Below are 24,305 nucleotides of genomic sequence, written 5' to 3'. Positions count from 1 at the left end.
ATCTTCCATCAAAGAATAACTCAGAGATATTAAATTAAAAGGACAGCTGAATACTTTTATTCATATACTGGCATGTATAGATTGAGTTCCCTGAACAAAGTAGAAGAAACAGACCACAGTCTGTTTGAAATGGAAACAGACCACAGTCTGGAAACAGTAAGTTTTTTTTTTTTTAATAATATATATATTTTTTATTGATGTTTTAATGGTTTCTAACATTGTGAAATTTTGGTTTGTACATTTTTGTTTGTCCATCACCATATATATGACTCCCTTCACCCCTTGTGCCCACCCCCCACCCCCACTGCCCCTGCTAACCACAGTCCAGTTTTCTCTGTCCATGTGTTGGTTTATATTCCACATATGAGTGAGATCATACAGTGTTTGTCTTTCTCTTTCTGGCTTATTTCACTTAACATAATACGCTCCAGGCCCATCCATGTTGTTGCAAATGGGACGATTTTGTCTTTTTTTATGGCTGAGTAGTATTCCATTGTATATATATATATATACCACATTTTCTTGATCCAATTGTCAGTCGAGGGACACTTAGGTTGCTTCCACTTCTTGGCTATGGTGAATAATGCTGCAATGAACATAGGGGTGCATAAGCCTCTTTGGATTGTTGATTTCAGGTGCGTTGGATAGATTCCCAGTAGTGGGATGGCTGGATCATAGGGCATCTCTATTTTTAATTCTTTGAGGAATCTCCATACCGTTTTCCATAGAGGCTGCACCAATTTGCATTCCCACCAGCTGTGTATGAGGGTTCCTGTTTCTCCACATCCTCTCCAAAATTTGTTGTTTTTTGTCTTGGTGATTATAACCATTCTAACGGGCGTGAGGTGGTATCTTAGTGTTGTTTTGATTTGCATTTCCCTGATGATTAGTGATGTTGAGCATCTTTTCATGTGCCTGTTGGCCATCTGTATATCTTCCTTGGAGAAGTGTCTCTTCATTTCCTCTGCCCATTTTCTGATTGGGTTGTTTGCTTTTTTGTTGTTCAGTTGTGTGAGTTCTTTATATACTATGGAGATCAACCCCTTGTCAGATGTATGTTTTGCAAATATTCTCTCCCAGCTGGTTGGTTGTCTGTTCATCTTGATTCTGGTTTCATTTGTCTTATAAAAGCTCTTTAATCTGATAAAGTTCCACTTGTTTATTTTTTCTTTAGTTTCCCTAGTCTGGGTAGGCATGTCATCCGAAAAGATTCCTTTAAAACCAATGTCAAATAGTGTGTTGCCTATATTTTCTTCTATGAGTTTTATAGTTTCAGGTCTCACCTTCAGGTCTTTGATCCATTTTGAGTTAATTTTTGTGAATGGCGATAGCACATGGTCCACTTTCATTCTTTTGCATGTGGCTGTCCAGTTTTCCCAACACCATTTATTGAAGAGACTTTCCTTTCTCCATTGCGTGTTCTTAGCACCTTTGTCGAAAATTAGCTGTCCGTATATGTGTGGTTTTATTTCTGGGCTTTCAATTCTGTTCCATTGATCTGTTTTTGTGTCTGTTTTTGTACCAGTACCATGCTGTTTTGATTACTATTGCTTTGTAGTATGTGGAAACAGTAAGTTTTGATTTGCATTTCCCTGAGGATTAGTGATGTTGAGCACCTTTTCATGTTCCTGTTCATCTGTATGTCTTCTTTGGAAAGTATTGCTTTCATTTTCTTGGATAAGCTGACTGGTGGGAGGCTATCAAGGAGGGCAGCTTGAACAGTCAGCTCTTAAGCAAGCTGTCTGGGTCATCAGGAAAAGAAATTTCAGTTACTTAGGCATTCTCTGAGGAACCTTGTGGTCTCTGCTGTCTGGCTCTGTGTAAGAACTGCTAATGTCCTTTTAGTGGTTCCTTCATCTGAATAAGCCACGAATGCACCATAGTGAAAGCACCCCGATATAGTTCTTCAGTCCCTCCTTGTTCAGTGTGGGTCTTCTGAGAAGCAGCTTTCCAGATGGAGTTGGCAGTACAAGAGAGTTATTGGAGGTAGTGCGTGTGAAAGATAAAGGGGAGAGGGTACAGGAATAGGCGGGAAAAACCTTCAGAGCACGATGCAGATCTGATATCTGTGAAGGGAGGAGGAGGGAGGATCGGGTAGCAAGAGCCTCAGACTACAGTGCAACTCTGAGACAGTCTCAGCCATCCCAACAGAGAGCGCCAAAGACTCCTGCCTTGCTCAGCCACTGGCTGGAGCTGCCCAGGGGAACATGGCATAAGCTTAAATACTGCAGCAGATCCCTGAGGTGCCACAGCTGGAGCACGCTGACTGAATACACTCTTCATAGCAGGCTCTAGAAGGAGGTCTCAGCAGCACATCTCCATGGCAACCATACCTTTTGGTCAAAACTCAGCTTCCTGAGGAGCTGTATCAGTTAGCTCTTGCTGTGTAAACAAGCCTAAGATGCAGTGGCTTTAAAAAAATAAGTATTGGGCCGGCCCCGTGGCTTGGTGGTTGTGCACGCGCTCCGATGCTGGTGGCCCGGGTTCGGATCCTGGGCGCGCACCGAGGCACCACTTCTCCGTCCATCCTGAGGCCGAGTCCCACATACAGCAACTAGAAGGATGTGCAGCTATGACATACAACTATCTACTGGGGCTTTGGGGGGAAAAAATAAATAAATAAAATCTTTAAAAAAATAAGTATTTCTCACACATTTGAGAGTTGGCTTTGTCAGCACTGATAATCTCAGCTAGATTTGCTCACGTGTCTGGGAATTGGGTGGCTGTCATCTGACCCAGACTGGCCTCCACCAGAGCAATTAGTTGTAGCGTCCAATGTCTCTCATCCTCCAGCAGGGTAGCCTGGACATGTCCTCTCAGTAACGTCAGAAGTGCAAAAGAGAGCACATGGAAACGCACAGTGCTTCTTGAGGCCTAGGCTTGGAACTGGCACGCTTTTACTCCAGTCTCATTCTATTGGTCAAAGCGAGTCACAAGGTTGAGCCCAAGGGGCAGCCCCAAGTTGGAGAACACCGCAAAGTTACATGGCAGAGGACACAGACACAGAGAAGGCTGAAGGATTGGAGCCATCATTACAAACCACAGAACCCAGGCTGACCATGAAGGCTTTAGTGTCTTTTTCAACAAATATCGTTGCCAAATGTCACACAACAGCACCTGGATATCAGAAGCCAGAGGAAGGCAAGAAAAAAGAGAACATTCACAAATATCACCAGAAACACTTGAAAACCACTTTATATCCAGTTTTCTCATTGGCCTAGGTCCAATCAGGAGAATAAGTCCCATGAATCAGTTGGCCAACTTTAGACAAACAAACAGCCTTTTTTCTTGATTAATTGATTATTCTGCTTTTCCTAAAGCTTTTATAATGAGAGGTCTTAGCTACTGCACATATTCTGCCATGGCAGGCCTATAAATAGCTGAGGGCAATTTTATTGTCTAGAACCATTTTAACCAACACATTTACACTGGTCTCCGGCCTCTACAGCTTGAGTGTTTTTAATGGCTCTTTGGGCCAGAGTCAGGGATAAGGATATTTGGAAACATATTTTAGTTTGGGAACATGAGGGTTGAGGGTGAGGGTTAGAAATTCTTGATGAAGCCAGTGAAATCTGGTGGTAAGTTATTCCATTGAGCTATGAACAAAATCTGAGCACCTGGAGGAAAGAATTCCCCTCTCTGAGCCATGGCTTCTCTGTGTGAGAACAACAATGCTGCCCACACAGAGTTCAAAGGCCTCATCTGAACGAATCAGGTCAGGTTCAATTCACAGTGAGATGATTATTATGAAGAGGCAGAGGAGCTCTGCAGTGCGTCTCCCCAGAGTCACAAGCTACCACACAGAGATCAGATGAGAAAGTCCTTCCCAACGCAGCACCAGCAAAAACCACACACTACACTTGGAATCCCACAGCATCAACCCTGAGAACTCCCCAACCCCATCCACTGGCCATGACCCCTGAACTCCCAGAGCCAACACCACAGCACAGAGCTAAACTCTGTCTTGGAGCCCTTACCTTCTCCAAAGCCACCAAGATAAGAAAATCAATCCAGTTAAGATTGCTACAATAGAGGAAACAATGATCTCCAAGTGGGTTATCTTCTCGGATTCTGCAGAGAAAAAGAGGAGGAGAACATTAAGAGGAAGCCCAGAGAGACCACACAACTGCTGCTAGGATCTGTGCGGTTGTGTGTCACTTTTCCTGTCAGAGAGATAACCACCAACCCTCTGCCACACGTAGTGACATCCTCCATTCCTATCACACACACCTCCACACATCGAACAGTGTGTTTAGCACTTGCCAGAAATACATCGCAATATCAAACACCACCTACACATGAACGCAACGTTCAGAGCTTCCACACTACTACACTGTCTTATACTGTTTATATGTTGCTAGAGATTAAATGTCTGTGTCCCCCCAAAATTCATATGTTGACATCCTAATGTCCAAAGTGATGGTATTAGGAGGTGGGCTTTTGGGTGGTGATTAAGTCGTGAGGGTGGAGCCCACAAGAATGGGATTAGTTCCCTTATAAAAGTGGCCCTAGCAGGCTCCCTCACCCCTTCCACGATGTGAGGATACAATGAGAAGTCTGAACTTGGAAGAGGGCCCTCGCCCAATCCTGCTGGCACACTGATCTCGGACTTCCAGCCTCCAAAACTGTGAGAAATAAAGTTCTGTTGTTTATAAACTACCCAGTCTGTGGCAATTTGTTATAGCATCCCAAATGGACTAAGACATACATATCACCCAGGAAAACCCCTTATACCATACACATAAAGCATACCTCAATTTCACATTCCACATGCCCTGCACATACCCTGCACACACCACCCACACACACCCCAGCCCTCACTTCCAAGAATAATTCCTCTCTCCCTCCAGGACTATCCCAGTCCCCAGCTAGCACTTGCCAGAAATACCACATCTCCCAGGGCCCCTGGTCAGCTCCTGCCTTACTCACCCCTCTCAGCTCCACGCAGATGCATCTAACCACTCAGGACCAGAGCCATGAGCACAGAAGCCAGGATATGAGCTCAATGAACCCCACCCCATCAGCAGGAGGGGTTCTGGAGTGAGTTGTGTCATCCTAAGCTAAGGATCCAGTGTGCCTGGGGAAAGTCCTGGGCATCTGCAGGACCACCCTACTATGGCCTCCTCATCTTGGGCACAACCTGTAAGACAGAACTATTGATTCAGCCTCTACCAGCCAACAGTTTGCAGTGCACCTGGAGCCTGACCAGAAGAGTTGCTGCCAGGGCTGGGTTCCTGGCCCCTGACAGACCCTTATCCTCAGGGCACATGGACAGGATACTGTCATCTTTCTCCCAGCAGCTGGCAAGCTTCCCACTTCAAGGCATATAGACTACTCAGATCACTTAAACGGCCATGAGCGAACAAGTAGCCCTGTTTCCACATGAGGACTATTGTCAGCACTCTCCACTATTAGTCCATCTACCCTGGCTTAGGGACCTAGTCTGGACTGCTGACTTTGGGGCTGAGCTAAGCCAGACCAAGCTTTCTCTCCTTTCCCATTGGCCCTCATCTTCAGCTAGACTGTCTGGGAACCAAAGTTTTATGTTATACCCCCTCAAGGTGAACAGTAGGCAAAATGTCCAGGGGGATGCTTACCTTTCAGAGTCAGGGTGAAGTTGAGCTTCTGGGAGATGGTCACAGATATGTGCCAAATTTCACACTGGTAGATGGCCACATTGTCTTCCAGAGAGGGCTTCAGCATCAAGGAGCTGGTGACATTATAGGTACCATCCTCATTCTTGACAGTGGGACCAGTGATAATGCTGTCAGAAACCTCCCAGTATTGGGGGTCCTTCTGGGTCCACCTTTTCCACGTTATATTAATGTTCTCTGGGTAGAACCCACTTGACTTACACAAAAGAACTTTGTCTTCATTATTGTTCACCATGGCTTGCTTCAGAAACAAGCTGCTGACGGGGTGAGCTGCCAGGGGACAGAAGTCATGCCTTGAAGGTAGGTAGAGACTACCTTATTATCAGCCCAATGTCTTACCTTTGGCAAGCCTGCAGGAAAGGCCAGTGAACTGAATGGGATTCTGCTCAGGCTAAATATTCTGGATATCTTGGTCCCCGTGCCAGCAGGGTGCTGATATGCTGTGACCTTGACTCCTACAGCAATTTTATAAAGCAGTTTCTTAAGCTACTTTGTGTCACAGACACCTTTGAGAATCTGAGGAAAGCCTTGGAATACTGTCGTGGTACAGACTGCTATTGCTGCCAATTTCCATTCTTCAATGTCACATCTGAGTTAAAGCTACATTTCCCAACCTCCACTGTAGCTGGGTGTAGCCATGTGAACACAGGGTTTCTAGTAGTTTGGATGTATCAGAAGCGGCAAGAGCAACTTCCAGGAAGTATCTTTAAATAATAAGGGTATCCTAAAGAAAAGGACTGTGCCCTTCTCTCCCCCTACTCTTCCTCCTTCCTGCAGAATGGCTGGAATACCATGCGATGGCTAGAGATGGAGAAGCCATTTCCAAACACAAGGTGGAGGCTACAAGCTGAGGACAGCAAAGTGACAAGATAGAAGGGTCCTGAGTCCCACATGATCACAGAACTGCCATACCTGCCCTGGTTTGGCTACATTTGTGTGGAAGAAAAATAAACTACCTTTTCATTTTCTCTTTTATTTATTTATTTTTTTAATGTAATTCCTTTTTTTTTTTTTTTTTTGGTGAGGGAGATTGGCCCTGAGCTAAAATCTGTTGCCAATCTTCCTCGTTTTGCTGAGGAAGATTAGCCCTGAGCTAACATCTGTGCCCATCTTCCTCTATTTTGTATATGGGACACCGCCACAGCATGGCTTGATGAGCAGTACGTAGTTCCATGCCCAGGATCCAAACCTGCGAACCCCGGGCTGCTGAAGCAGAGCGTGCGAACTTAACCACTACGCCACTGGGCCGGCCCCCTAAACTACCATTTTAAAAGTCACTGTTGACTTCTGGTTTCCCCTCTGATGTGTAAAGACCTTGGAAGTCATCGCTCCTATCCTCAAAACAAGAAAAAAAGCTGAGCTGAACAAAGAAAAATCAACAACTTTTCTTAGATCCATCAGAGAATTGAGATGGCAGGCCAAACCACCACCCTGAAAACTAGAGAGACAGGAAGATTGAGAGAATCACAGTCAAAATCATATTACCGTAAAAAGAAGCTGCTGGAGCCATAACTGGTACAAGCACTTAAGCAGTAACTCTTACTATGAGTTGCTAAAGGATGAGTGTAGACTAGTTTGAGAGTAAAAACTCTTGGGGGCCACCACACTTTAATGGTTTTATCTCCAGGAACCCCACCAGGTTCTCACAGTGAATATTCAAGAAAAACTCAGACAGGAAAAATACGATTTAAAAATATACCCAGTGTATTCTCCATGACAGAGCCTTATCTGGCCTGAGAGAAGGATGATTAGCCATCTCCAGCCCCCTCTAACCTTCCTGTCCCACCCAGGACACTTCTGAAGGTCACAGCCTAGGGGCTCAGGCCACTCAAAGAATGAGATTTAATCATAAGATTATAAACCGCTTCCCCTCCCAATCACATCAACAGGGCTCCAGCATAATAACAGCAGATTACAACTGAGACAGCTGCAAGACACAGACTCTATTTAAGAAGGAGTTCATTGGGAAGCTCAAAGAAAACGGGGAAGGGGGAAAAAAGACACTAGAGGAAAGTGAAGTCTCTGGTGCCTACAGCTACAGCATTAACATTAAACACAGCCCAGCTCCTAGCCAAATTAACACAGAATCTCACACAAAAAGCCTATTTACCTCAGTTCCTATTACCTGATACATAACATTTGGCTTTCAGCAAAAAATTACCAGGCATGCTGAAAAGTGTGAAAAGACAAAGCAAGCATGAGAACTAGATTCAGGTATGACACAGATTTTGGAATTATCAGATAAGGAATCTAAAATAACTATGATTAAAATTAAAAGTACTAACGGAAAAAGCAGACAACATGCAAGAACAGATGGATAATGTAAGCAGAGAGATGGAAACTCTAGGAAAGAATCAAAAGGAAATGTTAGAAATCAAAAACACTATAAAAGAAATGAAGAATGCCTTTGATGGGCTCATCGGTAGCCTTAAAAATGCCAAGGAAAGTGGGCCGGCCCGGTGGCGCAAGCGGTTAAGTGCGCGTGCTCCGCTGCAGCGGCCCAGGGTTCGCTGGTTCGGATCCCGGGCGCGCACCGACGCACTGCTTGGCAAGCCATGCTGTGGCGGCGTCCCATATAAAGTGGAGGAAGATGGGCACAGATGTTAGCCCAGGGCCGTCTTCCTCAGCAAAAAAAGAGGAGGATTGGCGGATGTTAGCACAGGGCTGATTTCCTCACAAAAAAAAAAAAAAAATGCCAAGGAAAGAATCAGCTAGCTAAAGATGTCAATAAAAATTTCCCAAACTGAAATGCAAAGAGAAAAAAGAATGGGGAAAAAAAAACAGAAGGGAACGGAATATCCAAGAACTATGGACAACTGCAAAAAGTGTAATGTACACGTCATAGGAATACCAGAGGAAGAAAAGAGAAAGGAGCAGAAGAAATATTTTGAAAAATAATGGCTGGCACTGGCCTGGTGGCGCAAGCGGTTAAGTGCGTGTACTCCACTGTAGTGGCCCGGGGTTTGCCAGTTCGGATCCTGGGCACACACCAACACACTGCTTGGCAGGCTATGCTGTGGCGGCGTCCCATATAAAGTAGAGGAAGATGGGCATGCATGGTAGCCCAGGGCCAGTCTTCCTCAGCAAAAAAGAGGAGGATTGGCATCAGATGTTAGCTCAGGGCTGGTCTTCCTCACAAAAAAAAATAAAATAAAATAAAGTAAACTCCCTAAGATTTAAAAAAAAAAAAGAAAAGAAAAGAAAAAGAAAAAGAATGGCTAAGAATTTTCCGAAATTAGTGACAGACACCAAAGCACAGATCCAGGAAGCTTGGAGAACAGAAAATACCAAAAAATCTATACCAAGGCATATCATATTCAAAACACAGAAAAACAAAAACAAAGAGAAAATCTTGAAAGAAGCCAAAGGAAAAAAAATAACATACCTATAGAGGAACAAGGAAAAGAACGACAAAGGACTTCTGAAATGCACACAGGAAGAGAGTGGAGTGAAATAGTGTTGAAAGAAAAAAACTCACCCATCTAGAATCCTATATCCAGAAAAATTATTCTCAAAAAGTGAAGTATAAAGACTTTCTCAGACAAACGAAAACTGAGGGAAGTTGCCACCAGTAGACCTGCCTTAGAAGATATTAAAAAGTTCTTCAGAGAGAAGGAAAATGATATAGGTCAGAAACTAGAATCTACATAAAGAAAGGAAGCGTGACAGAGAAGGAATAAGTGAAGGTAAAATAAAACATATATTTTTCTTATGCTTAATTGATTTAATAGGTAATTGTTCATTCAAAATAATAATAGCAACAAGGTATTGGGTGGTTATAGCATATGGATAAGTGAAATGAATGACAGTAATGTTATAAGAGATAGGAGGGAAGAATTAGGAATACTCTGTTATAAAGTATCTGCACCACCATGAAGCAGTACAGTGTTATTTGAAAGTGGACCTAGATCAGTTGTAAATGTACATTGCAACTCTAGGGCAACCACTAAAAAAAAAAAAAAATTTAAAGAAGTATAAATTAATATACAAAGAGAGGAGAGAAAATAAAATCGTACAAAATGTTCAATTAAAACCAGAGAAGGCATAAAAAGAGAGGAAGATAAAAAAAATAAACAAAGAACAGGTACATCAGATAGAAAACAGATACAAACATGGGACATAGTAATCCAACTATAGACACAATCACTTTAAATGAATGGTCTAAATTCACCAACCAAAAGACAGAGACTGTCAGAGTGAATTAAAAAAAAAAAAAGACTTCAAATATGCATTTTCTATAGGAAACCCACTTTAAACATGAAGACCCAGGTAGGTTAAAAGTAAAGAGATTGAGAAAGATACATTACACTAACACTAATCCAAAGAAAGCAGGAATAGCTATGTATATGAATTTCAAAGCAGCCTTCAGAACAAGGAAAATTATCAGGGACGTCAGGTTAAAAACTAAGGAAATCTGAATAAACTACAGACATTAATTAATAGTAAGTAATCAGTATTGGTTCATTAATTATAACAAATATACTGTACTATGCAAGATGTTAATAATAGGGAAAGTGGTGTGTGGAGGCGGGAGTAATATGGGAACTCTGTTATCTGCAATTTTTCTGTAAATCTAAAACTGTTCTAAAAAATAAAGTCTATTAATTTTTTTATAAAAACTTTTATTTTAGGCTTTCTGTCAACTGCAGAGGACATGAACCCTAACTAATATAAATCCCTATCCCCAAAATCAACATGTGTAAAATATTAAAAGTCATAAGTACAATTTTGGAGGGCTCATAGACATTGCCTCCCTGTTATAGGCTGAATTGTGGCCCCCCAAAATTCATATGTTGAAGTCCTCACCCCACGCCCTCAGACTGTGACTTTATTCAGAAACAGGGGTTTATTGAGGTTATTAAGTTAAAATGAGGTCATTGGGTTGGGCCCTAATCTAATGTGACTGGTGTCTTTATAAGAAGAGGAGATTAGGACACACCTGCACAGCGGGAAGACCATGTGAAGACAGGCATCTACAAGGCAAGCAGAGAGACCTCAGAAGCAACCAACTCTGCTGACACCTTGATCTCAGACTTCTAGACTCCAGAATTGTGAGAAAATAAACTTTTTTTATTTAAACCACCCAGTCAGTGGTATTTTGTTATGAGAGCCCTAGCAAACTAATACACCTCCCAAGCAAATTCACATATATCAGACCTATTTATAATAAAGTGGAGCTCAAAGAGGTGCTTAGGGGATATTGTTATAAGTCTTGACTGAGCACCTACCTCACAACAGCACTCAGCTAAGCATGTTCATACATTATCGTCTGTAATCCTCAGAACACTAAGAGGCAGGTATGACTCACCACCCCGTTTTGTACATGGGAAAATTCAGGTCCAAAGATGTTAAATGACTGACCCCATCACTCAATTTGTAAGCAGCCAAACTGGAATAGGATTCAGCTGTGGAGCCAGAGCGCAGCATCTCCTTTCCCAGCTACCTCTCAGAGGCACCTCTTCAGTGAACACTGATGCCCACAGGTGCATTATATAATAATTATTATGCTTATCTTTTATGAGCACCTACAATGGGCCAAGCACTATGCTAAGCATCTTACCTGCCTTTTCCGCAGACTCTTCCCTACAACGAATCCTCTAAGGTGGGTACTATTACATTTGTTTAGAGGGGAGGACATTGAGGTCAGCATGATTAATAACCTGCCCAAAGTTGTCCAGCTGTCCATGGAAGACCAGGACTCAAACCCATGTCTATCTGACTCCTTGGCCCATGTTTTAAATCTCTGCTCCACTCAGCCCATCCACAACTCCACCCCAAGCCTCAGCACCATGGGAACCACAGGGCACTGCCCTCAGGCACTCACCCAAAACCTCTACCTGGACTGTTCCCTCTGCCTTCTCAGGGGTGACCACCACCTCACATCGGTACTCGCCCGCATCACTCAACTGGACCGCAGGCAGCTGCAGAGAGGCGTCTCCCATCTCCAGCCTCTGTGGAGACACAATGGCTCCACGTCGGAATGCCTCTTGGTGGTCCCCGAAAAACTCAAACAGCTTGCTCTCTGTTTTAGACACTCGACTCTTCTGATACCAGACGATACCCATATACTTGATATCGAGGGGTAGGGAACCAGGGACCTTGCAAAAGATGGTGGCGTTGTCATTCAGGAACACAATCTGAGGCTTCTCTGCCATCTCTACTTCCAGGAAATCTGTGGCAACAAGAGGATTCAGTTAAGGGAGACCCTGGAAAGTACTAGGCCTGGTACTTTCCAACACTACCATGTAATTGGAAACAAATTCCTTTTTTGGGGGAGAGGGGGTGTCTCAGGTACACAGGCCCTGAATTCGTAGTCCTTCATTAATCCACGTAAGATCCTCCAACTCTGTTCTTTTTCAAGATTGTTTTGGCTATTCTGGGTCCCTTGCAATTTCATAGTAATTTTAGAATCAGTTCATCAATTTCTACAAAGAAGTCAGCTGAGATTCTAATGGGAATTGCATTGAATCTATAGATCAATTTGAGGAGTACTGCCATCTTAACAATGTGGTCTTCAAATCCATGAACATGTTTTTGGGATGTGCTATGGACTGAATGTTTGTGTCCCCCCAAAATTCATTTTGTTGAGGCCTTATCTCCAATGGGATGGTATTTGGAGGTGGGGCCTTTGGGAGGTAATTAGGTCATGAGGGTGGAGCCCTCATGAACGGGATTAGTGCTCTTATAAAAGACTTCCAGAGATGAGAGAAATGATCTCTCTCTCTCCACACCTGGGGATATAGCAAGGTGTCCCTCTACAAGCCAGAAAGAGGGCCCTCCCAAGGAACCAAATCAGCCAGCACCTTGATATTGGACCTCCCAGGCTCCAGAACTGTGAGAAGTAAATTTCTACTGTTTAAGCCACTCGCAGCCCAAGAAGATTAAAACAGGATGTTTTTCCATTTCATTTATTTAGATCTTCTTAAATTTCTTCCAACAATGGTTTTATATTTTATAGCTTTCAGAGTAATAAGTTTTGTGCTTCTTTTGTTAAATTTATTCCTAAGTATTTTATTCTTTGTGATGGTATTGTAAATGAAATTGTTTTCTTAATTTTATTTTCAGATCACTCATTGCAAATGTATAGAAATACTATGCTTTTTTATTTCCATTGCGCTCCCCTATCAGGCAATCATTCTAAGATGTTTAATGTCTTTATTTTTGTTTTTGTTTTAAACTGTGTCTTATTTTATTTCTCAAACTTCTGTAAACGGTATTGAGTTCTATGTCATTGTTTCTCTCTTAGCGCTATGCCTTCAAGATGGTTCCACACTGCTATGTGTACAGCTAGCCCATTGCTTGAAGCTGCTGCCCAGTTCTCCATGGTGAGCATCCACATTTAGCTCATGGACATCCCCACTGAAGTACACTCAGACACTTACACTTAGATTGCCACATGCCCCACCACCACCACTTGGCATAGCCCGGCCTATTCTGGCCAGTCTAATAAGTATCAAGTGGTATCTTATTGTTCTAACTTCTATTCTATTGTTAGTAATGAGTTTAAATATGTCTTCAAATGCCTTTCAGCCTGTGGCTTCTTGTGCGATAATTAGACAGAAACGTCCATCAGTGTCCCAAAAAAAGTGAAAGGGAACGTCTGAATGTCACCGTGAGGTTAAAACACTCCCCTCACACTCAGGATGCCTCATTGGTATGCAAGTGGAGTATACTTATTTCCCCCCCTCCCGATTTTTCTTCTCAGTTCCAGCACCTAGAATGATGCAAGGGGCGCTTAAGTTTACGGAGCGCTCGGCACAACACTGAAGGAAGAACTCAGTCTCAAGGCTCCTACAGGTGCCGACTCTGCACATAGTAGATGTCAATACATAATTGTCCAATCAGTACATGAATCCGCATTTCACAAAGGAGAGCTCAGAGTTGGGGTTCTTTAAAGTATAGCCCCAGGGGGATGCCGACCTCAGGCGGGACTCCCTAGAGACAACTGCCCCTCCTTCCCTCCCTTCCAGGCCCCGCGGTCCTACCTGCGGTGGGCAGCGTGCTCCACAGGCCCAGAACCAGGACGGGGAGCAGCCGCACGAAGCCCCACGATGCGCGGCCTGCTGCCGCCTCCTCCATGTTCACAGCCCGGCGAGGTTTGGGTGGGATCGCCCCGGCCTAGGTCCGCCTGGAGGCCGCCGCCCACGAAGCCTCTCTCTGAAGTTCCGATCCTAAAACCGCGCGGCGACAGGAACACTCCCGCGCAGCGGCCCGGCTTGTACGCAGACGGAATTACCTAACGGCGCATTTGCACCTCCTAGATCTTTGGGCCCCTTCTACAACTCTGCGAAGCCGTTGTGGTTACTCCTTTCACAAGGGAGGAAACGCTTGGCGAGCCACGTGACCGGCCACAGCTCCGCCAGCGGCGCTCGCTCAGCGGGTGGGGCTGGAAGCGATCGGCTGACACGTCCGGCCACACCTCCGCCAGCGGCGCACGGGGAGCCGGTGTTGCGGGAAAGGATCGCTGACCCGCTCAGCCACGGCGTGCGGCGCAGGCGGAGTGGGTTGGGCGGGAAGCGATCGGCGGCGCATGCGGAGCGGGTGGGGCTGGGAGCGCCGCAGGGAGCAGGCCGACCTCACCTCCAAGCGCGCGGCGTCCGGACCCAGGATACAGTTCAGCCTATCGGTTCACTTTGTAAACTGAGGCCAGGATCCGAGGCGCCTGAGGCGCTGCTCTAATGAGGATCCACTAAGGGTGTTTAGTGAATGCAATGCAGGAACCCACCGCACGCGTTGGGGGTGACTGTTCTTACCATTGATATGGTAAACTTCTATTACTTAAAAAAAAAAAACTTAGGGGGCTGGCCTGGTGGCGCAAGCGGTTAAGTGCGCGCGGTCCGATGGGGCGGCCTCCGTTCGCTGGTTCGGATCCTGGGTGCACACCCCACGCACCGCTTGTCAAGCCATGCTGTGGCGGCGTCCCATATAAAGTAGAGGAAGATGGGCATGGATGTTAGCCCAGGGCCAGTCTTCCTCAGCAAAAAAAAAGAGGAGGATTGGCAGATGTTAGCTCAGGGCCAATCTTACCAAAAAAAAAAAAAAAAAAAACTTACATTACCTAAGCCAAAAGCCAAATTTGTATCTCCCAGACGCTTCAGTGAAACGTCTGATGGCGGTCCTTTATTTCCCATCCCCTTACTAACCAAAAAGTGGCTTGTGACCTCCCTCGTCAAGTATAACCTAAAATGCTCATTCAGAGATCATTAAATTTTACCACCTCTAGACCGATTTATAGTCAACTTAAACTGCAAAGTTCCGAACACATGAGGCATTGCTGTTATTATAAATGCACACGCCTCTTTCCCCAGCATCTTGCATCCCAGTAGTCTCATTGATCCTACTTAATTTTTTTTCCTTACATCATTAAAAAGAGTGTAATCTACAGAAAACCACAGGCAGACCTGGACTCTAATGCCAGCTATGCCAGCTATGCCAGCTATGTTTGTGGAACAGTGGGCAAGTTACCTCACACCCCCAGCCTGCTTCCACTTCTCTAAAATTGAGATAGTAAAATTCCCTGCAGGGCTCTTGTAAGAATTACAGAATCAAGCGAGGTTTGGGTCAAATCCCTGATAGAGTAGTCTTACTGGCATAGTGAATTTAGAGTTAGCGGTACTGTCAGTAACTAGGCAGATATTTACATACTCAGTTATCTGCAGAACAAACAGAGTGCATACTGGAAAGACCATAGACCTGGGAAATAAGCAGGGTGCCCACATTGACACCAACTAGCTGATAGACCATCAGAAGGATATAGATTTGGGGCCACAGTTTTAACAAGTAGAAATCTGCAAGGTTAGGTCCAGCTATAGAATTCTAAAATCCTAACTTACACCTCTTCTCAACTGCTACCTCCTCCAGGGAGCCTTACTGTTCTGCTATTACTGACATCGTTAAATAACGTCCCCAGTGGAAATATATGATGAATCCCTATACTTGCCCAGAATGGTGATTCACAATGTTGTGACACATACATATCACCCTGTGGAAACTGGAGAAATTACCAAAAAAGTAAAAGGAGTAATATTGGCAGGTTTCACCATTTATATTTTATTAGGGTTTAAAGAAAAATAAAAATATGTTAATCTTGTATGCCTGTGTTATCATTTTTACCAATTTCACATCTATTTAATTCCTGTAAACACACAAGAAAACATATCTTCTAATACCTTTGCCAATCTTTCATTCAACTCCAAAGCACACAACAGAAGCTTCATAAATGCTTCTCAAACAAATGAGTATATATTCTTAGGGGTTTATGGAAGTCTCTGACTTTGCATGTCCTTTATTGCTGCATAGCATTGAGACATGGTACTCAAATGCTGGTTAACACTGAGGTCATTTATATAAGACACATTATGTCCAACTTGCTTTTGGAAAATCACATACAATTTGGAACTATATTTAAATTCATGAAAACATCCAACAAGTAATCAGAAGATTTAAGAAGAGACGTACATACGAGAACACGCATACGACGACAATATGGCAGAGACTGCTACTTGTCAACCAATATCTATTTTCCCTTCTTTCTTAAAAAAGCCATCAGGGGCCAGCCCCGTGGCTTAGTGGTTAAGTTTGGCATGCTCCACTTCAGCGGCCCAGGTTCGTGGGTTTGGATCCCGGGTACAGACATACACCACTCATCAGCCATGCTGAGGCCGTGACCCATATACAAAATAGAGGAAGATTGGTACAGATGTTAGCTCAGGGCTAATCTTCCTCAAGCAAAAAAAAAGAGGAAGATTGGCAACAAATGTTAGCTCAGGGTGAATCTTAGCCAAAAACAAAAGCCACCAATTTTTTGCTGAGCACAGAGACCTCCAAAATAAAAGACGACATTTCCAAGCCTCTCTTTGGGCTAACTGTGGCCATATGACCAAGTTCTGACCAAAGTAATACAAATGGAAGTGTTTTGTGTGATTCCTGGGAAATGTCCTTAAAGGGAGGAATGTGCTCTTTTTCACCTCTTCCTTCTTCTGCTGGCAGGCATGCAGATGTAATAGCTAGAGCATGAGCAGACATCCTGGACCACGGTGTAGAAGCTACACACTGAGCACAATGGGACAGCAAAGAGAGGGGTGCTGGGTCCCTATTGGTTTGTGAAACTTCCCACCAGCCCTAGAATGACACTTCTGAACTTGTGGAACATAAGAAACAAAGTCAACAAGCCACTCGTATTTGAGGTGTTCTCATTTTCAGCAGAACTTAATCCTAATCACTATAAATGGTAAAAGGAATAGAGCTAGTTTTGCTTGGAGTACACTGGGGGTTTAAGACATGATGTTAGTCTTTTTTTTCTTCCTGAGGAAGACTGGCTGTGAGCTAACATCTGCTGCCAATCTTACTCCTTTTTTCCTTTCTTTTTTCCCCCCAAAGCCCCAGTAGATAGTTGTATGTCATCGTTGTACATCCTCCTAGTTGCTCTATGTGGGACGCCGCCTCAGCATGGCTTGATGAGCAGTGCATAGGTCGGTGCCCAGGATCTGAACCTACGAACCCCAGCCCGCAGAAGTGGAATGCACGAACTTAATTTCGACGCCACCAGCTGCCCGGATATCAATCTTTAAATCTCTGACAAACCAACACCTAACTATAGGAGTAGACATGTCATATGATGTTTCTGAAGACAGATTTAAGGTTCCCATGCAGAATTTATGGAGAGACAGATTTTGACTCAGCATAAGAAAAGCTTCTCTAATAAAGGTATGGGCCGTTTCAATCATCCCGCAGGCAACCATTTACTGAAATCTGCCAGGTGTGGTCTGGGTGTAATGGATTCGGGGATGAATAAAGCACAGCCCCTAGCCTCCAAAATCTCATCTAGAGTGCTGCTCAAAGTAGCTGTGATGAGGGACCCTTTTTAAAGAAACTGTCCAACCCATTGAGGACTGGTATTTTGTAAAATATAATAGAAATGAATTCTTAAAAAAACAAAATCAAAAGACATAAAAATATAAGCCCCCAATTTTTTTGTGTGTGTGTGAGGAGATCAGCCCTGTGCTAACATTTGCCAATCCTCTTTTTTTTTTTTTTTTTTGCTGAGGAAGACTGGCACTGGCACCCCCAATTTTTATTATTAAAGAGACATAAAATTATTTCTATGTTGACACTCTTGGGTGACACCGATGTGTAGACCAGCACTAGTCACAGACTTTGAGAAACACTGGTCTAGACAAATGCAAATTGAGGGCCATTCTATAAAACAACTGGCCTGTACTCTTCAAAAGTATCAACATCATGAAAGACAAAGAAAGGCTGAAGAGCTATTCCAGATAAAGGGAAATGAAGGAGATGTGACAACTAAATGTAAAACTTGATTCTGGATTAGGTCCTGGATCATGAAAAAAACTACTATAAAGGACAGTATTGAGGCAATTGGTGAAATTGGAATATGGACCATCTGTTAGATTAATAGTACTGTAACAATGTTAAATTTCCTAAATTTGATAATTATAAGATGGTTATTATAAAAAAAAAAAGTCCTTGTTCTTAGAAGATGCTCACTCACATATTTAGGGTAAAGGATCACAATGTCTGCAACTTAATTCTGAAATGCTTCAGTAAAAAAAAAGAATTATACAGAGAGAGAGCTTAACCGCAAATGTGGCAGGCTGCTAACAATTGATCTGTCTAGGGGAAGGTCATACTAGAATTAGTTGTACTGTTGTTGCAACTTTTTTGGATAGGTTTCGAATTTTTTTTTTCAAAGTTGACAATTAAACACACACATATACACACAACTAAATACAATGTGTGATCCCAGATTGGCTCTTAACCTAGAAAAAGTATAGTAGTGGGATAATTGGCAAAATTTGCAGATAAGTTAATAAAATTAATGTTGATTTCCTGATTTTAATAACTTTGTAAGATGGTAACATTTGGGGAAGCTAGGTGAAGGGCATATGGGAATTGTTCCTAGTACTTTTGCAAGTTTTTCATAAGTTTGAAATGATTTCAAATTGAAAAGTTAGAAAAAAATTTAAACCCTCACAGTCTAGAACTTTTAGACTTTTTCCTCTAAACTCTAGAAGGAAAAAAAATCATATAATTAGAGAATGACAGAGCCAGGATCCTAACACTCAGTCCTCAGTAGTTTCTACTACACCATAATCATGGATTCTTGGCCACTAGTGAGGTCTTCCTATTAAATGGTTCTTGAATTTAAGTGCAAATGTTTCCTACATCTTACACAAACACCGGTGTGCACGTACATGTAGCTGTCAATCCTCTGAAGCAACACCCAAATGCTTCTAGAACCTTTGTAACATCAGCCAGGGTTCCTCCCCGGTGTGGATTCTCTCATGTTGAAAAAGGGTGATGTGGTTATCCACATGATTTACCAGCAGTTCCCAAACTTGTCTGCACATTAGAATCACCTGGAGATCTTCAAAAATTCCAAAGCCCAGACCACACTCCAGAAGAATGAAATCACAATCTTTGGAGATGCAACCCAGGCATCAGTATTTTTGGAAACTCTTAGGTGATTCCAACATGCAGACAAGCCTGGAAACCACTGTGAATTCTACTTCAGTGCTCTCATTGGAAGCGGAGGCTGGAGATAGAATCTACTAGGAGATGCTGGAGAAGGGGTTCCTTCACGGGTAAATGAGCTCTAAGGCCCTGCGGCTCCGTGACTCCACCATGTCAGTGTTTTGCAGACAATCCATTCTTTCAATGTTGTCAAATTTGTCTTTTTCCCCAGAAAATTATAACAAATATTACATATTTTTCTGATTTTACATTTAATATAAAAATAAACCTATACAAACGATGATGAATATTTTCCAATATTGCACTAGAAGAATTTTTACAATACATAGTCAAAAAAATTCAAATATAACAAACCTATATGATTATCAAATTAAAATCCAATTATTTATTTGTAGTTTTAAAAACAGTCCAATTATCTTAAAAAGTCAAGAAGAATTAAATCTAAGTACACTTCAAACTAATAAAATTTCTTTCCAAAGTTTAAAATTAACAAAACATTTTTGGCCACATATTTATAAAAGGTTATACTTTTTTTTTTTTTTTTGTGAGGAAGATCAGCCCTGAGCTAATATCCACCCTAATCCTCCTCCTTTTGCTGAGGAAGACCGGCTCTGAGCTAACATCTATTGCCAATCCTCCTCCTTTTTTTTTCCCCAAAGCCCCAGTAGATAGTTGTGTGTCATAGTTGCACATCCTTCTAGTTGCTGTATGTGGGACGTGGCCTCAGCATGGCCGGACAAGCGGTGCGTAGGTGTGCACCTGGGATCCGAACCCGGGCCGCCAGTAGCAGAGAGCGCGCACTTAACTGCTAAGCCACGGAGCCAGCCCTAAAAGGTTACACTTTTAATTCAACATTTAAATTGAAAAATTTTCAAAATCCCCCCAAATTAGTAATAACAAATAAAAGGTCTTTAAAATCCTGACTTTAAAATAGGATGCATAAACCATCATTATTAAATGGTTTTTATTTTTTTAATTTTATTTATTTATTTTTCCCCCAAAGCCCCAGTAGATAGTTGTATGTCATAGCTGCACATCCTTCTAGTTGCTGTATGTGGGACGCGACCTCAGCATGGCCGGAGAAGCTGTGTGTCGGCGCACGCCCGGGATCCGAACCCGGGCCGCCAGTAGCGGAGCGCGCGCACGTAACCGCTAAGCCACGGGGCCGGCCCTAAATGGTTTTTAAAACATAATAAATATTGATAAAAATATGGGTTATGCAGCACTGGTTTCTGCCATGAAAAGGAAAAGCAATAATGAAAAAAAGTTTTTTTTTCATGTTTTCATTCCAGAAGACAATTTTTTCAGAAGACATGGAATAACTAATGGTCTTCCCCCCAGACCTGTTTTAGGCACAAGCGAACATATAAACACACACATATTCCTTCCAAAAATATTATTTTTTAATTAGAGGCTACATAAATTGGTACATAGACAGACACTTTGAAAGTTGCAAGGGCTTATAACTTTCCTACATGCTAATAGATCCTGGATTAACAGCTTCGAAGAAAGAAACACCTTCTCTGAAAAGGGGCTCTTTCCTCCACCTTGGCTACAATACTTCAGCCTCCAGGGCTCTTCCATTCTTAGGCCCTGAAACTGGATGTAGAGGTGCAGACAGAACTCTCCAGAAGTCACCAGAGCCATCACAAAAGAATGAAAGTCACTGTGGCCATTAATTGACTTCCAATAGTCGTCCTTAAAATAAAACACTTAGCCTCTATTTTATCTTTGATATAAATCTTTTGGAAATTAATCCTGTTTTAATAAAGTAACCCCAAAGTCTTAATTAGTAATACAACAGACTCTCTTAGAAAAAAGATGAGTCGTTTGGATTGTGAGGGAAGGGGAGAATTCATTTGAAAGGCCTGATAATAACCCCATGAAGCTGGTGGCTATTGAAACTTGAAGACAGCTGGCAATGGTGCTACAACATTCTACATCCCTCAAAGCCTTCTCCAGTGATGAAGGAGGTGCATTATAGTGGAATAAGTCAATACAAAAGTAGAAAAATGGGAGAGTACATAGAGTGGAAAGAACTTAATTAAAACTCAGATCACCCAGGCAAAAGTAATTAAGAAACAATAACCTATGCACTTCTCTTCTAAGCAGAGATTGCCGAATTCATGTCCTGGTCTTTCTATTTCAAAAAAAATTTTTTTTCTTTATTAACAACTATAAGGTGGAAAATGTCTGCTGGGATGCACAAAGTATTTTTAACTATCATTATTTAAGAAGGGTACAAAAAAAGCTACAGAACTGAACAAGGGATATTCATTTGCTCCATAAGCTGGTCCACTCTGTCAAACGCAAGGAGTCAGGAGACAAGGACTCGACTCATGAGTTAGAAATTTTCTTCAGGGTTAGAACCACTCTAGGAATGACTACCTGCTCGCCTAACCAGCTCTCAAAAACCTGACTTTCCTACAAATGTGGTTTTCTTTTCCCCAAGATCAACCTTGACTCTCAGTGAAACAGTATGAACGTCAGAGTGAAAATAAATACACATCAAAGGAAACAAGAAATGCATACAGGATGACAACTGAGATTTAGGAAAAAAAAATTAAAATACAAATTCTAACATACATTACTTAATGCTATAGAACAAGAAGGAATCACTGCACAAAAAGGATAGGAGTTTTAAATTGTTGTGCTTGACAAAAATGTTTCAATACTACCATAAAAATGTTTAAAACATCCAGAGCCATGGCCAATATGTATTAAAAAGCAAACAATCTATAAGACAACACTACTCTAATAAGGAAATATTTACAAAGTAGCAACACCAAGAACAGAAAGGATAAAATTCAAAAGCAAAGCAAACTCAAATCACTTTAACAATTGAAGGATAAGAGCAGACAGCAAAAAAGATAAAAATACATGGTACCAAACAAATATAGACGGGCCCAGGCTGCACACGGACTTCGTATTCCATACATGGGGAATCTAAAGTGAGGGTAGAGATGTAATTAAATGACCAATACTCGCATATCACTAAAGGTGAACTTTTAAAATGGACTAAAATTGAACAAAAATAACATTTTTTTTAATGTTTGATTCCATTTATGCAAAGTACAAAAACAGAAAATTAATCTGTGGTGACAGATGTCAGAATAGTGACAAGTCTTTGGAAGCTAGTGGCTGGAAGAGGACATGAAGGGGGGTTCTGGGGTCAAAAAATAACATTTTAATACAATGAATCATAGGAGATGGCAAGGAGAACTGATGGAATTTTATTTTTCTCTCTCACTTTTAAAGCACTCGGATAAGTCATAACTTCATTAAAATCATGCGGAAAATAAATCGTCACTCATTTTAAAATTCTATGGAGTAGCAAAATTATAAGAATTGTAAAATAAAATATTTTACCACTTTAACTACAAGATATATATTCATGACCCTGGAAAGTCTCGGGAAACATACTTATTACTAAGGATAAAACAAAAGGAGGTAAGAAAATTCGCACAGCAAAAGTCAAATCTGTTGCTTGCAATAGATTATCAACAAATTATAAACAAAACAAAACTTGCTTACAAGCATGCAGAGCTTTGAAGGCATCCAGAAGGGAGAGCGTGTGAGGAAAAGTACACTGTCAGGGCTGGCTGACGGCCAAGCTGGTACACGGCATTCATCATCAAGAACATGACTGGCATCAATTAACATGTATGCTAAAAGCTCTGCGGTGGAGACTGTAGACATCTGTAAACATGAAATGTAGTTGCTTTTCTACATAATTCTATAGGCAATATTTGAAAAAATCTAAATTCTTAAAATTAAATCAAAAGTTTTATTGGTTTTGTTTTGCTCTGCTTTGCTTTTGTCTGAATAAACAGGTTGGCAGTGCTGGTAACCATAAATCCAAATCTTTCAATTTGGTGTCTTCACCACTTCCTGCTGTTGCTTGCTCTGGCTCAGCTCTTGGATTCTCTAAGAAATGGTTACTAATTCACAGCTAATTACTCATTTAAAAAATAAATTAAAATGTGGGTAGGGAAAGATTGGAATCCTGCTAATGATATTGTACATATAAAAATAAAATTAAAAAAGCAAGGAAAAGATCCAATTTCCTTCAAACCTCACACCTTGAAAGCATGTTGTCATTACAGTCTTCCATTCTGTCACCCACAAGGAATGAAAAAGTAAACTTTGCATTTTACTTAATTTACCTTAGTCTCTCAATTCCAACAAAAACCAATGAATTCAAGTATTAAGTTCAGGCACCAGTGGTTAAGAGTGAAGGTGGACTTCTCTAGCAGGTTCTTCAGGGGATAAAAATATTGCATGAAAATGATGAAGCTCTTCATCTAACTCTGGCTTTTTTTCCATTTCTTCTTGATTGTTCTGCACAGCTATAAAACAAAGATTAAATTTTAGACACTAACCAGAACTGGGCTTGTCAAAATTTCTCCCTAAAGAAAAACACATTTCTCACCTCCTCTTTTATTAGCGAGGCTATCTTAAAAATCACATTATCATAAAACATTAAAATTTTCTTCATATTTTTCCTCATATGAAAAACAGATTTGCATTTAGGCTATGGTAATACACATCTGTTCAATTAGCATAAAAAATAATGCTGTTGTAAACAAATCTTGGTTAAAAAAATGTATAGCCATGTCTCAAAGGATTTTTACCACTACTTCTAATTAGAGTTAAATATTCCAGAGGACCATCATCTTTTAAAATAAAATTCTAATTATATACACCTGAGTATACTATAAAATTGACTTGCTTCATGAAAATTCATGTATGAAACAAAACCCCAAATGAATAATACACACCTCTAAGTCAGCTAAACCAAAGACCATTTAATATCTTAAAAGGTATGAAGAATGGAACAAATTCAACAGGACCAATACTTTCTAACAGAGCTGGAAAGAGTACTATTAGCAACTCTCTAAGAAATAATATACACTCATAAATGCCTAATACTCACAAGAACTGGAATTCCTTACGTCCATAAATAATGTTAAGCTAAATATTCTTGTTTTTTCATAATATAAATTATAGTAATATGCTGGAAACTATGAGGTATGTCTACATTAATATCCATCCATTATTTACTCATGCCAAAAAAGCATTTTTAAGAAATTTCTCTAATTTGTCTTCCAATTACTCCATGATTTAACCCTAGTTCACTACCTAAAGAAATTTACC

General features: G+C 41.6%; 1 protein-coding gene across 2 annotated transcripts; it reads right to left on the bottom strand.

Moving 5' to 3' along the window:
• Nucleotides 1–2,632: 2,632 nt before the first annotated feature.
• On the bottom strand, nucleotides 2,633–14,027 carry NCR3LG1 (natural killer cell cytotoxicity receptor 3 ligand 1). Of its 2 annotated transcripts, XM_058546075.1 has the most exons (5): nucleotides 13,640–14,027; nucleotides 11,753–11,826; nucleotides 11,479–11,605; nucleotides 5,598–5,924; nucleotides 2,633–4,071 (listed from the first exon to the last, which is right to left on the bottom strand). In XM_058546075.1, the coding sequence occupies exons 1-5, from the start codon at nucleotides 13,731–13,733 to the stop codon at nucleotides 3,974–3,976; spliced, it is 720 nt and encodes a 239-aa protein (XP_058402058.1). In that variant the 5' UTR covers nucleotides 13,734–14,027; the 3' UTR covers nucleotides 2,633–3,973. The 2 variants fall into 2 exon arrangements, with proteins under 2 accessions (XP_058402058.1, XP_058402057.1); XM_058546074.1 differs by having other exon boundaries at nucleotides 11,479–11,826.
• Between the last annotated feature and the right edge of the window lie 10,278 nt (nucleotides 14,028–24,305).

Source organism: Diceros bicornis, chromosome 7 (assembly GCF_020826845.1).
Source record: "Diceros bicornis minor isolate mBicDic1 chromosome 7, mDicBic1.mat.cur, whole genome shotgun sequence".
NCBI classification, from domain to species: Eukaryota; Metazoa; Chordata; class Mammalia; order Perissodactyla; family Rhinocerotidae; genus Diceros; species Diceros bicornis.
This window is presented reverse-complemented; position numbering and strand designations above follow the sequence as displayed.

What these genes read in the sequence shown, in the direction of transcription:
- NCR3LG1 (XM_058546074.1), bottom strand. Translation starts at nt 13,733, where the DNA reads ATGGAGGAGGCGGCAGCAGGCCGCGCATCGTGGGGCTTCGTGCGGCTG. An exon ending in AGTCCAGGTAGAGGTTTTGG is followed by an intron (nt 5,925 to 11,478) that starts GTGAGTGCCTGA and finishes GTCCCCTGGCAG; the next exon opens with CTCACCCCGTCAGCAGCTTG. An exon ending in CTTCACCCTGACTCTGAAAG is followed by an intron (nt 4,072 to 5,597) that starts GTAAGCATCCCC and finishes TTTTCTCTGCAG; the next exon opens with AATCCGAGAAGATAACCCAC.